Raw genomic sequence first — 12594 nt, 5'->3', positions numbered from 1 at the left:
CGCAAGCGACAGGACGAAATCCGTAGGAAGCGCGAAGAGATCATCGCGCGTGACAAGGAGCAGGCAGAACGCCGCGCCCAGGAGGAGCGCGAGCGCCTCGAGGCGGAGATGACGACGGATACCGAGACGGGCGAGCGTGTCAAGCGCAAGCGCAAGCCTGCGCCGCGGGCCAAGGGCGAGGGCGGCGGCGATGGTGGTCGCAAAGGGCGCGCGCGCCGCAAGAAGAAGGATGTCGAGACTGATGGTGACGAATCCGAGGAGGAGCAGGAGCGCGAGGAGCGCCAGCCCAAGAAGAAGCGCCGCCTCACCAAGAAGGAGAACAGCAAGTACAAGAGCGCTGAGTACGTCAACGATTCCGACGAGGACTCTGCAGCCGGCGATCGGCAGCTATCCAAGGAGGACACCCCGGCCTCCCGACTGTCGTCACTTCCAGCGATCGCGGATTCGGACGAGGAAGATGCGGGCCGCATGGAGGTGGACCGATCCGCGTCTCCTGCTGCTGCTGCTACTGCTACTCGGGATAATGACGACGACGAGGAGGCGACGCACAGAAGGCCAAGAGCAAGGAGGGGTCGCGTGCTGGAGAGTGACGACGAAGACGAGGATGGCGATGATGGGGCCCCGGCTAAGTCGCCAGAGGATGGGGCCGGTGCAGACGTGAGTATGAGGGATGCGTCGGATGACGAATAGTCAATCCTCACATCTGCGGCATGGATCTTGATCTGATCTCGAGTTTGTCGCACTAAAAAGAAAAGGGCATACCAGACCAAAAAGGCGTTGGCGTGTTGGTGGGGGGGGGGGGGGTGGTCCTGTGTCGTACCGTTCTCTTCAGGCATCACTTAGAACAACAAAACGATCATACAGGGGAGGCCCTTCTATTGAATATCTTTCCGGGGCATCGCCATCCTTGTTTGTGCGCTCATCAACGCTCTTTGTGCTTGTGCTTGTGCTCCACTGTGTTCAGCAGCCTTGTCAATAACATGCTAACTCCTTTCTTGGTCCATGGTCCCTCAACACACCAGAAAGGGATCAAGGGGGTGGTATTCCCACCAGATCCTGCCTACATCCCCGAGGGCACACGACGTTGAGCATAGAGTATAGAGTAGATGGTCCGATCCGGCGCGGATAGATCAAGCGAACCTGTCCGCCAGCACCTACTACAAAAAGATGAAATCACCGAGGGGCAGGTTAGACTATTGTAGATCTGGGTGGTGTGTGCGCAACGGGTCGGAATTTGGTCGAGATCCACAGGAGGAGGGGTTTTTCCCTTTCCTGGGGGGTCGAGTGACGCTTGTGGCCCACACTTGCACATGGTTTGACGGGTCTGGAAGCGGGAGATGATGTTGCTGTGTGTACACACGCTTACACACTCACACAAACACAAGAAGTACTCCTAGGAACGTGAGTACCGCGGTGTAGTAGTAGCAGTAGAGAATGCTTTTACTACTGCACTACACCAAGATGCTCCCTGTGCTATCACTATGTATGGCATGCTTTACAAACTCATGTGCACACAATCTGCCTTTATCTCTTTTTATTCTCTCTCTTTTCTTTCCCTCTTTTTCAGACTTTACTGCAATATCTACGCGTTCCCTCTGGAATGTCTTGCTCACCAAGTAGCGATAGTTGCCCCAACAAATAGGCCTGCTCTACTCATTTCCGAAGGAGGAGGGCCTGTAGCGAGAGAGAATTGGGAAGCTATGACGGGGGGGGGGTGGAGGGGTGTGCAGGGCGGGAGAGCGCCAGGGCCCTATCAAACCCCAACATCAGAAACCTGCTTCGAGGATCACTGCCCCGACCGCAGGGCGCAAGACAAGCAGCCGTTCGCTTGTTTGCCGGTAGGAGGTTAGTTCCTTATTCTTGTTCTTCTTTTCTCCCCCTCAAATGAACTATGGAGAAGAGCCCTGGAGAAAAGAAAGCTTGGATGGGGTGGTGACGGTGGTGGGTGGCGTGGGCCATCCGAGAGGCCGACCCTGCATGATGCTAAAATTGGGAACCACCATTGCGCGGGCCCCGGTTATGGGTGGGAGATACAAAACTGTTGGAGCACCAACAAAGCTGCCCCTGCTGCAGACTGGGAGATCTGAGCCAAGCTTTCTGGAGCCCAAGGTACGAGAGCGGAGAAGGAGGAAGGGGAGAAGAATGGAGAAGGGGTTACGACGACTCATGGGGATGTGGCAGAGAGACGGCGGTTATCTGAAAGACCCAATTACACAGACGCGGGGGGCTTGGAGCTGGGACGGAAGGGGGGGTTGATTGGTTTGGGTTAGAATAGTAATCCAGATGTGATACGAAACGATGAGCGCGCGTATGGGCGAGCGGGCCTGGGGTCGCCAGGGCCAGGACATGATATGACATGACATGACATGACAAGGACAGAGGAATGCGCAGATGGAGAATGAGGAAAAGAAGACGGAAAGGGGGAAGAAGAAAGAAAAAAAAGGAAAGAAAGAAAAAAAGAGGAGGATGAAGAGGAGCAACAGGAGTCAGCAACATGCTCGGACCAGACCATGACCTAGGAAGAGGAGGTCTGGGCCTGGATGACAGGATAATATTCCGGGGGGGGGGGGGGAAGCGAAGGATACGAAGAAGAAAAAAGCAGAATGGAGCCTCGATGTGGCTGGTTTAAGTTTTGCCTTTGACGAAACTCGGGCAAGGCTGGCAAGCTGGATGCAGGGCTGCGTCATTGTGGAGTTGATAGCTACATCAGCCCTCGGTCGAGACCTTGAGAGTGGCTCCTGCCCGGCCCTGTACCCTTTCTTTTACCAATCTTGGTAGATACTATCTATGTGAAAAATAAAACAAGATCAGCATGAATTGTTTCCTAATCCCGACAGCTTGGTACCCTCACATCCATGGGTGAGCAGAAGAAGGCAAAGAGAGCGAGAGAAGAGGTACAGAAAAGAGAGAGGGAAGAAAAAAAGGAAGGGGGGGGGGGAACCGAAATGATGACGAGTCTGACAACGAAATGTAAACAAACATGTACCTTAAAGTAGACAGAGAGCTAATTACAGAGTCTTACCTAGGTTCAATACACTCACCCTGTGGCACAGCACCCCATGCCCTGGGAGGGAGGAAAGAGGGGCATGATGCAGTGTCACACGGGTACCATGTAGATATACTATGTACGTCTTGAACACAGGCAGATGCAGCTACCAATGTACTACTAGGAGAGACTTGCATAACGCAACGGCCGCTGTCAACTCTCCACTGTGACATGGCAGTCGTGTGCCTGTGTGCCTGTGTGTGTCTCCGAAACCACATGTGGCAGTACAAAGAAATCATCCAGCTATGCTGGGATAGAAAAGCTTTTAATTCTTCAAAATAATGTCCTCACATTCTAGAGGATCATATGTATATATATATATATATATATATATATATATATATGTTATATGCCAAGACGAGACATCAAAAAGATATGAATGCAAAGAAATCTTAGCATTGCTGGAAGCAGAGGTGTGCACATGGAATAAATAGACCCGCATCCGACCTCCTAAAGGAGTACACATCACATGCACTAGCGCCCAGCCATGAATTTAACCTAAGAGTCAAGCCGCACAGCCCTCAAGATCCTGACAGATGACCTGCAAAGCCTGGCCTGCATCCTGTGTGGAGATGAAACGACTTCAAGATTTCTTCTCTTCAAGATTCTGATGTCTAGGCTTGTTTGGAACAGTCTGAAGAGAAGATAGACACAACAAAATCTGTGTCTCTTTCTTCCTCTTTGTGCTACTGGGGCCAAAAGGGCTGTCCCAGTAAAGTACCTTTCACATTCAGTATGGTAGCATTGGAAAAGGAATAGTGCCCTCAAGGTAGCATTGTAATCTCACTTCAAAGAAGAAAAAGTTGGTAGCCTCCCTCCATCGATGATGAAGTCACTCTGCACCTTGGAGGATGCAGCCTATAGAGAAAGCACATAAGCATGTGTGTGTGTGTGTGTGTTACTTACAGTACTTACCATGTGGCTGTGGCTGCACAGTGTTCTGGGGAGTTAGGCGGGGGGCTTGGTGGACCGAACCTTGTCTGTTGGTCGTAGTAGTGGTGCTGAGGTGTGCTTGTGCTGTATTCTGGTGCTGTACTGCTGACTTCAGCAGGCACAGAAACCCTTGTAGAGGCCCAACCAACCAACCCAACCCAACCCAACCCTGGGGCCAAGCGCTGCGCTAACACCAGGGCAGCACCTAATATTGAAGAACTGCGCCCGCGCCCGCACCTGCACCTCTGTGTGCCTTGTGCTGCCGTGTCTTGTCCCTGTCCCGCCATTTGGTCTCTCACGTCCAACAATCCATTCTCGACCTTGCTGCTGTGCTTTTTGCTTACTTGCCTGTTGGATCGCAACAACATCACAACAACGCTTGCTTTCGGCACCTCTTCCTTTCAAAAACTTGTCGACACAAGGACTGGGCTACTAACTTGAGCTTTGGGCACACTGGCTCCCATCACAGTTGCGACAATATTGGCCCCAGCTCTGGCTCTCTCTACTGCACAGCACTCGTCGCCGCGTCCTTGTCGCCGCCGCCGCCGTCGCGTGCGGTCGCCTCCACCATGACGGCAGCGAAACCGCCTAATCCTCCGAATGTCCACCCGCCCACCACCGTAAACCACGAGACTGCGCGTCACATGGACCCTCCGACGCCTACGGCGACCTCCCACGCCTCTCCTCCGAGCAAACGAGATCTCAAGTCGTGGTGGAAGAACTTCAAGCTCACGTCGAGACACGAGGAGTCACATGGTAGAGACCCTTCTTCTTTTTCTCTTTCTGCAGTACATCCAGCTACTGCTCGTCGTCTTTCCCCGTGCCCTCGAGCCATCCTACCGTCTTTGTTGGGAGGTGGGAAAACAATCGCAAGCATGCATCCATCGAAGACGCCTTGAGGTGCTTCGACGGGCCCGAGGAGGCTGTCGTTGCCGCCACGCCGCCGCCGCCAGCCAAGTCCAGTAGCAACAACAACAATAATGGCTGGTTGACGTGGGTCTCAAAGGCGACGGAGCGCGCAGCGCAGCTACCTCAGCTTGTCTCGCGACGAGGCACAGCGCCATCATGGTTCCTTTTACGGATTCCTTTCAGCTGCAGCGTCCAAGCTAACTTCTGCAGAAACCAAACCACAGGGCATCTTCGGCGTCCCTTTGCGCCAGAGCATCGTCTATGCCAACGTCGCCATCTCCCTCGTAGACGATAACGGAAAGAGCTACATCTATGGTTACGTTCCCATCGTGGTGGCAAAGTGCGGGGTGTTTCTGAAGGAGAAAGGTGGGTGTTCACTGTTCTTTCAAGGCTCGCTGAGCCAGCGGGATGGCTTTACGTGGTGCTGACGCGTAGAGGGGGTGGTATACAGCGACGACCGTCGAGGGCATCTTTCGCCTCAACGGATCCGAGAAGCGCATCAAGGAGCTCAAGCACATCTTCGACTCTCCAGATCGCTACGGCAAGGGCCTGAGCTGGGATGGCTATACGGTCCACGACGCGGCGAACGTCTTCCGCCGATACCTGAACGACCTGCCAGAGCCGGTGGTGCCCCTCGACTTATACGAAAAGTTTAGAGAGCCCCTCCGAGGTGCGACCAAGACGGCTGTTGGAGACGCCGACGGTCCGCAGTTTATCGACGACTTCGATGTGGACGCCGCCATCAAGAGGTACCAGCACCTGATCAAGGAGCTTCCTCCCCTGAACCGACAGCTTCTGCTCTACATCCTCGACCTTCTGGCCGTGTTTGCCGCAAAGGCAGAGGACAACCGCATGAACTCGCAGAACCTGGCCGCCATCTTTCAGCCCGGCATGCTCTCCCATCCCATCCACGCCATGGCCCCCGAGGAGTACCGCCTGAATCAATGCGTCCTCATCTTCTTGATCGAGAACCAAGATCACTTCCTCATTGGGATGCAGGGCACTGCTGCGGATGAGAAGACCATGCAGGAGGTCCAGCAGGGCACGCCCAAGATCATCGCCCCCGCGACCCCAGGTTCCTCCAAGAAGTCGGGCGTTCACAGGTCAGCGTCGAATGCCAGTGCAGGGGCCGAGAGCATCGTGAGGGACGGCAAGATACGCCGAAACAAGAGCACGAGCAGCCGGCACTCTCGCCAGTCTACCGGTGCGCCGAGCCCTGGCAGCCCTGCCATGCCTACCACACCTTCCAGCGGACTGGGCAGGAGCAATACTGTGCCGTCCAAGCGGTCTCCCGCGTTGCAGAGTGGGAGGTTTGGCCACGCGAGGAACGGCAATGAGACACTGGCTGCTCCGCCTTCACCCCTGACGCCTGTCACCGTGCCGGTGGCAGCGAACGTGCCCGCGACGCCCACCGTGGAAGAGGTCACAACGCCCGACTCTAAGGAGCCCGCGGACCCCATCCTGTCAAGCAATGCGGCCGGTGCAGACCGCCTAACCCCAGCGCATGCGGCAGAACGGAGCCAGGAACGTCTATTGGACCCAAAAGCATCCTCCGAGCCGGTGACTACTCCAACCAAAGAGCGCAGCTTACACAGTCTGTTCCAGCGATCCCCTACTGAGACCAGCGAGAAGAAAGCACCCAATAAGCTGCGGAAGAGGCGTGTGCCAAGCAGCACCAATCCCAGTGCTGCCAGCTCCACGGCGTCTCTTCCTCATTCTGCCGGTGTGTCGCCCAATACAGAAGCCACCAACCCCCTCGACACGGTCGGAGAATCCGGAGGCAAAGAGCCCGAGCAAGCAACATTAGACGCGAGGCCGGACGCAGTGGAGACGCCATCTGAGCCGACCCCACGAGCGTCGCAGATGCCGTCCAGCGGCACATTGCCATCGTCTACCACCGGAGAGCCCGGCCTGAAGAGCAAAACATCGCACCCCACGTCGCTACAGAGCTCTTCGCATGATGACTCCGAAGCAGATCGGCTGGGGGAGCGGGTCTCGTCCCCTGAGCAACCAGACAGGGAGAGAAAGAGACGATGGCGGCTTTCTCGCAAGAGGGATGACGTATCCTCAGAGACCTCAGAACCACCGCCGCTGGTCACTTCGCCGCGGAGGATTGGTTTCAACAGGACGGCGGAGACAAGCAACAGCTCGGTCGGGACCGACGCCAAGTTTGGTGAATCCTACGAGCAGACACTTGAACCTCACTCCAGCCTTGAGTCCGGCAGGGATAACAGGGATGAATCCCGGGGTCTCTCTGGGTGGATCAAGAGCAAGATGCGAGAGGCCAAAGAGACTGCCGAGATCCGACGGACAAAGTCCCCACCGGGTGATCACGGCTCTTTAAGCTCGATGCTGCCCACGCGGGGCAAGAGTCTGGATATCAAGCGGTCGACTGAGCAGGACAAAGAGGCTCCTCCTGCTTTACCAAAGGCTGAAGAGGCCGGCGCCTCTTCCTAGGTCATGAAAAGTCGGCTCAGAGAAGGACAGGGCGATATAAAATTTCAACGACCGAGAGACGGGATGGGTTCGATGCGGATGTTCGACCATGGCATACGAGTCTCGCAACCCCTTTCTGTCTCTTACAAGTAGCTGTTGCTCTATCATCACCACCAAGAAGGGGAACGAACAAAGCCCTTGATTTTCTTTTATGTATTCGAGCTCAACACCCCCCCCCCCCCAAACACCCAAAACACCCTTGGATCGACGAGATGAGTTGCTTTGATTGAGATGTGGCAGCGTTTTTGGGAAAGCGAACATGGATGTTGTGCTTCATTTAGATGAGCAAAAGATGTTTATCTATACGCAAGTGAGTATACACTTAAACGGTCTGGATTGTTCGATTAAAGGGGGGCCTTGGAGATGCAAGAGGTGGAACGAAGAGCTGAGTGAGTGAGAAAGTGTGTCTGGACAGAGGGAGAAATTGTTTTGTCAGGTTTTCAGTCGGACTTTTTCAACAACATTGTTACGGAGCCTTGAAGAAGAGAGCGCAAGAAGAACCCCCTTCGATTCGGTGGCGGCGTGTTGATATTCGAGCAGCTGCTGCGTGAGGATACCCTGGTGTTATTTTACTACTCTACATGATGTATTACAATTTGCGAGGGAAAAAAGGAAAAAAAAAAACCAACAAAAAAAACCAGAGACGAGCGATGAAGGTCATAATTCTACTATTTACAGGTCCTCGGGTCCTTCTTTTGGCGTGCAGCAAGACTGCTGTTCTCCGGTTTGTTTCATAAGAGTCGTGCTAAGACATTTGACTGCGCACCTACACGATGAGTCTGGGATCTCCCGCGAGTGACGCAGGGGCCGACGTGTTCTCCGGCGATTGTGACAGACAAGATAATAATGGCACACCAAAAGGCCGCCTCATCGCGGGGTGGTAGGCTTGCTTTGTCTTGCATGATCCCTTTTTCCTGCAGGCGGTGAGCGAGTGCAGTAGGTTGGTTGATCCGTTGGGCACTGATACCCGGCGCATATTGAGTTTTTTTTTCTCTTCTTCTTCTTCTTCTTCTTCTTCTTCTTCTTCTTCTTCTTCTTCTTCTTTCTTTCTTTCTTTCTTTCTTTCTATAAAAAAAATCATGTTCTTGAGGGAATCTGTGGGATGTTACGTGCATGCCGAGATCTGAATACAAGGTAGGGGCGGATCACTTGAATGGACTGTCCTAGGGTGAATAGAAGAAGAGAAAGAAGGAGAAGAAGAACAATAGAAAGAGGGACACCACTTTTTGATGTGTACATTCCCTTTGACAGGTACCTTTTGTCGAAAGGAAATAAAAGAAAGATATGAACACCACAGCTTTCGGGTCTCGATATACTTCTTGCCAGGCGACCCTCCCTCAGCTTATCCATTCTCCCGGGAACGAAATCTCCACACGGGTTCAGGTTGTAATAGTACAGTAGTAATCAAATCAGGAGTAGTCAGTATCCCCCCCCCCCCCCCCGTGACCGGGGAAGAGGTAAATTCCCGTCAGCTCGACCACTTTTCTGGGGATCAGGTCTAGCGCCCACGCTTCCCCGCAGATTTTCAGTACAAAATGTCCAGAACAGTTAGTCGGCTCTGGGGCAAAGCTTTATAGTAGCACATAAGGTTAGTACAAGCACGCTGGCTGTCATGGCTCTGTGGGGAATCTTTTTTATGGTCCCGTGGGGCGGGTTGGCAGCGACTTCGGCTGGGCGTGATGCATTGAAAAGAGAGAGAGAGAGAGAGAGAGAGAGAGAGAGAGAGAGAGAAAAGTGCGTACGAGCAAGATGCTGGGTTCTCGAACAAGTATGACGGTGGTACATACATCTGTTCTAGATTTGGTAGCAGGCAGAGGCAGCCAATTCACGAGAGAGGCGGAAAGAAGAAAAGAAGAAAAAAACCCTCACAAAAAATTCAAGTCTGAGATTGCATGCATGCGCGATCACTTGACCAATCTCAGGGGATAAGCCACTCACTTTACTTGTGTACTGTCTACTCGCTCTGGAGTACAGTAGGATCACTGTTCGGGATCATTCCCTGCTGAGGTGAGCGGCGTCCGTCCTACGGCAGCCCGTCGGTGAGGAGGGATGTGAGTGCAACAACACCATGATGTACTACTGCATGTAGGTTATCTTTGATGCTGTGGAACCTTCAAAAGGCCGGTGCAGCATCGGGTGTCTGTCTCAGAAGGAAGAAGTAGAAGAAAAGAAAAACAATGGGGGAGAGAGAGAAGAGAGAGAAAGAGAAAGGGGAAAACCCAGTCAGCCCCCCGTGGGCTTGTGGTACTGCCGAGTATGAATTCTTTTTGTGATATCTTGCCACGAGATGGAAAGATGCGTCTGCCCGAGTACCCGCCGTCTCTGGCAACACAGGGTGTGAAGAGACTCGTCATTGGAGGAGAAGGAGGAAGATATGAGGATGGGAGTGGATGATCCCAATCAGTTTACCTTCAGCTGCCGTTCCAGCTTCCCGCCCGCGCCCGCGCCTGGGGAGAAAATCCTTTGTTAGCGGGTCCGGAGCTACTACCGTGGAGTGCAGCCAACCCCCAAGCCTGATTGAGTTTGGTATTCCATGGGGTTCCCCTCGAGTCTTGATTAGAAAACTGGGGTGTTTGGCTGGGGATGGTGGCGTTCACACGAGAGGGAAAGAGCAGAGTGAGAGCGATTAGTGTAGGGCGTGCGTAGCACTGCCTGTCCCTGTGTAGTACGGCCTGTACTGTCATGGTACCCAACGTGCTGGACTACTCCCTTTTCAGTACTTAGTTACTGCATGCATGCAGATGCATGCATATGGTGTACTTCTTGATTACTTTCTTATTTTCGTGCCATCCACCCTCGTCACTTTTCTCTTTCTTTCTTTTCCCCCGTCCCTTCCTTTTTGTCAGCGAGCTGCTGTTCAACTGCACTCGCTCACATCTGTTCAAGAACTCGAGAGACAGACAATAAAAACCCAAGGAGATGAGTCTTTCGAGACGGGCTACTACTAACAAACTTCATCAAGTTACTTGGCCGCCTCGTGGGCAACGACAAGGCGCTCTCCTTACGTACAGGTTCGCAAGATCGCGACCATGTTTGGCAGAAATTCAAGTACGTTTTCAGTTCATATTTCCTTCCTCCTTCTCAGCCTCACCTGCAGGTCCAAGGAAGCTAGTGAGCGTTCATCTGGAACGACGCCATCTCTCTTGAAAGATAATTCTTGATACTCGACGCTTGAGCTAGGAATCTCAAATCATTGCCATTGACTGACGGGTGGAACATTTTTTATATGATACAGCCCCGAAAAACGCCTCTGGCCAGGACGAGATTCATAGCGACGGCATGAAGGAAGACGGCGGCATCAAGGACGGGAGCGGATCGCCCGATTTCCAGCGAGACCAGCTCGGTGGCGGCTACCCCACGGAGGAGTACGATGAATTGGGTGTCGTGTGTCCTCCACATACCACCGAGAAGAAGCTCATGGCCAGGATCGACCTGCATATCCTGCCATTCATCAGCCTGCTGTACCTCCTCGCCTTTCTGGACAGGGTGAATATTGCCAATGCCAAATCTTTTGGGCTCACCACCGACCTCTCTCTGGGAGGCGTCGAGTACAACACCATCCTCACCATATTCTTCGTCCCTTGTGAGTAGTCTTCATTACAGTTGCTTATTGTGATCGGTATTCTATCCGACAACGAGGCCCTCGGGTTGTTCGCCTAGCCAGCTGCTAATCAAGTCCCATGAGGAGGAGCGGGGGAAAAACAGACGTCTTCTTCGAGATCCCCTCCAACATCCTTCTCAAGAAGCTGTCCCCAAGGATCTGGCTCTCCATTTGCGGCATCGGCTTTGGTCTGGTCATGATTTTCCAGGGCCTCACGCAGAACTACTCAGGGATCCTCGCCACCCGCTTTTTCCTGGGCCTATTCGAGTGCGGCATGTTTCCCGGCTGCTTTTACCTGCTCAGCATGTGGTACAAGCGTGCCGAAGCCCAAAAGCGCTTTACGTTCTTCTTCTGCTCTACATCCTTGGCTGGTGCTTTTGGCGGGCTGCTGGCCTCTGCTATCGGGAAGAGTAAGTTGCGAGAGCCGTGCGTGGGCTTCGAATTCTGTATGTGTGATTTTCTGGCTAACAACGCCGTGTGGTGTTTCCATAGTGGACGGCCTGCGAGGGTACAGTGGCTGGCGCTGGATCTTTATCATCGAGGGCTCTTTGACGTTTGTCATTTGTGTCGGGTTCCTCTTTGTCTTTCCCACCTTGTGAGCATTTTCTTCCTCTTATATTTACGAACTCTTGTGTCTAACACCTAATTTTCAGTCCTGAACAGGCCAAATGGCTTGACGAGACGGAGAGGTCCTACCTCAAAGCCCGCCTGGAGGCAGACCTAGGTCGAAACGCCGCAGAACGTAAGATCACGTTCAGCGATGTCCTGAACACCCTGCGCGACCCAAAGGTCCTCCTGGGCGGTTTCATGTATATGGGCCTGATAGTGTACGTTTTGAAAGCAGACCCTTCTCCAATAAATCTTCCTTCCCAGGTATGTATATACAACAACTGACATTGAGATCTAACAACCATTCAGCCCGGCATATGGATACGCCTTCTTCAGCCCAGCCATCATCGCAACCTACAAGTACGGCGCGATCGAAACGCAGCTCCATTCTGTCCCACCATGGTCAGTGGCCTTCGGCTTTAGTATGCTCGTCGCCGTCCTCTCGGACCTCAGCCGCCACCGCTTGCTCTTCGTCCTTGCCCCGCTCTGTCTCGCCTTCACCGGCTTCGGCATCCTCCTCACCGTCCACGATAACCTACACCTAGAGTACGCCTCGCTCTTTCTTGTCTGTATGGGTACCTACAGCGCTATGCCGGTGATCGTCTGCTGGTACAACATGAACCTCGGTGGACATCACCGCCGCGCGGTCGGATCTGCCTGGCAGATTGGGTTTGGAAATATCGGGGGCATTATTGCCACGTATAGCTTTTTGAGCCGGGACGCGCCCGAGTATAAGCCTGGGTACAGCATCTGCATAGGGTTCATCTGCCTTTGCGTTGTGAGCTGTTGTCTTTATGCCGCGCTGATAACCTGGGAGAACAGGCGGCGGCGGCGGATGGTGAGGCGGGAAATTAGTGACTATGAGAGGACTGAGCTTGGCGATTTGAACCCGGAGTTCAGGTACATGCTTTGATGCAACCTCTGAGCGCGAGGTGAGAAAGGAGGAGGTGATGTCCTCTGGCCGGTGGCATGCTTTGGATATAGACCATGGAAATTTACT

At 53.4% G+C, this 12594-nt stretch overlaps 2 protein-coding genes across 2 annotated transcripts; both read left to right on the top strand.

Moving 5' to 3' along the window:
- Positions 1–5115: 5115 nt before the first annotated feature.
- On the top strand, positions 5116–5854 carry M406DRAFT_233898 (uncharacterized protein; the record flags this gene model as incomplete). Its single annotated transcript, XM_040915960.1, has 2 exons — positions 5116–5254; positions 5340–5854. Coding segments are annotated over 2 exons (654 nt in total), but the record flags the coding sequence as incomplete, so codon positions are not given.
- A 4809-nt stretch (positions 5855–10663) lies between these two features.
- Positions 10664–12507, top strand: M406DRAFT_335795 (MFS general substrate transporter; the record flags this gene model as incomplete). The annotated part of the gene is made up of 5 exons (XM_040921073.1): positions 10664–10967; positions 11090–11395; positions 11478–11580; positions 11639–11812; positions 11904–12507. The coding sequence occupies 5 exons, from the start codon at positions 10664–10666 to the stop codon at positions 12505–12507; spliced, it is 1491 nt and encodes a 496-aa protein (XP_040781003.1).
- Positions 12508–12594: the final 87 nt, after the last annotated feature.

This window comes from Cryphonectria parasitica (genome assembly GCF_011745365.1).
Source record: "Cryphonectria parasitica EP155 unplaced genomic scaffold M406scaffold_1, whole genome shotgun sequence".
In the NCBI taxonomy this organism is placed as follows: Eukaryota; Fungi; Ascomycota; class Sordariomycetes; order Diaporthales; family Cryphonectriaceae; genus Cryphonectria; species Cryphonectria parasitica.
This window is presented reverse-complemented; position numbering and strand designations above follow the sequence as displayed.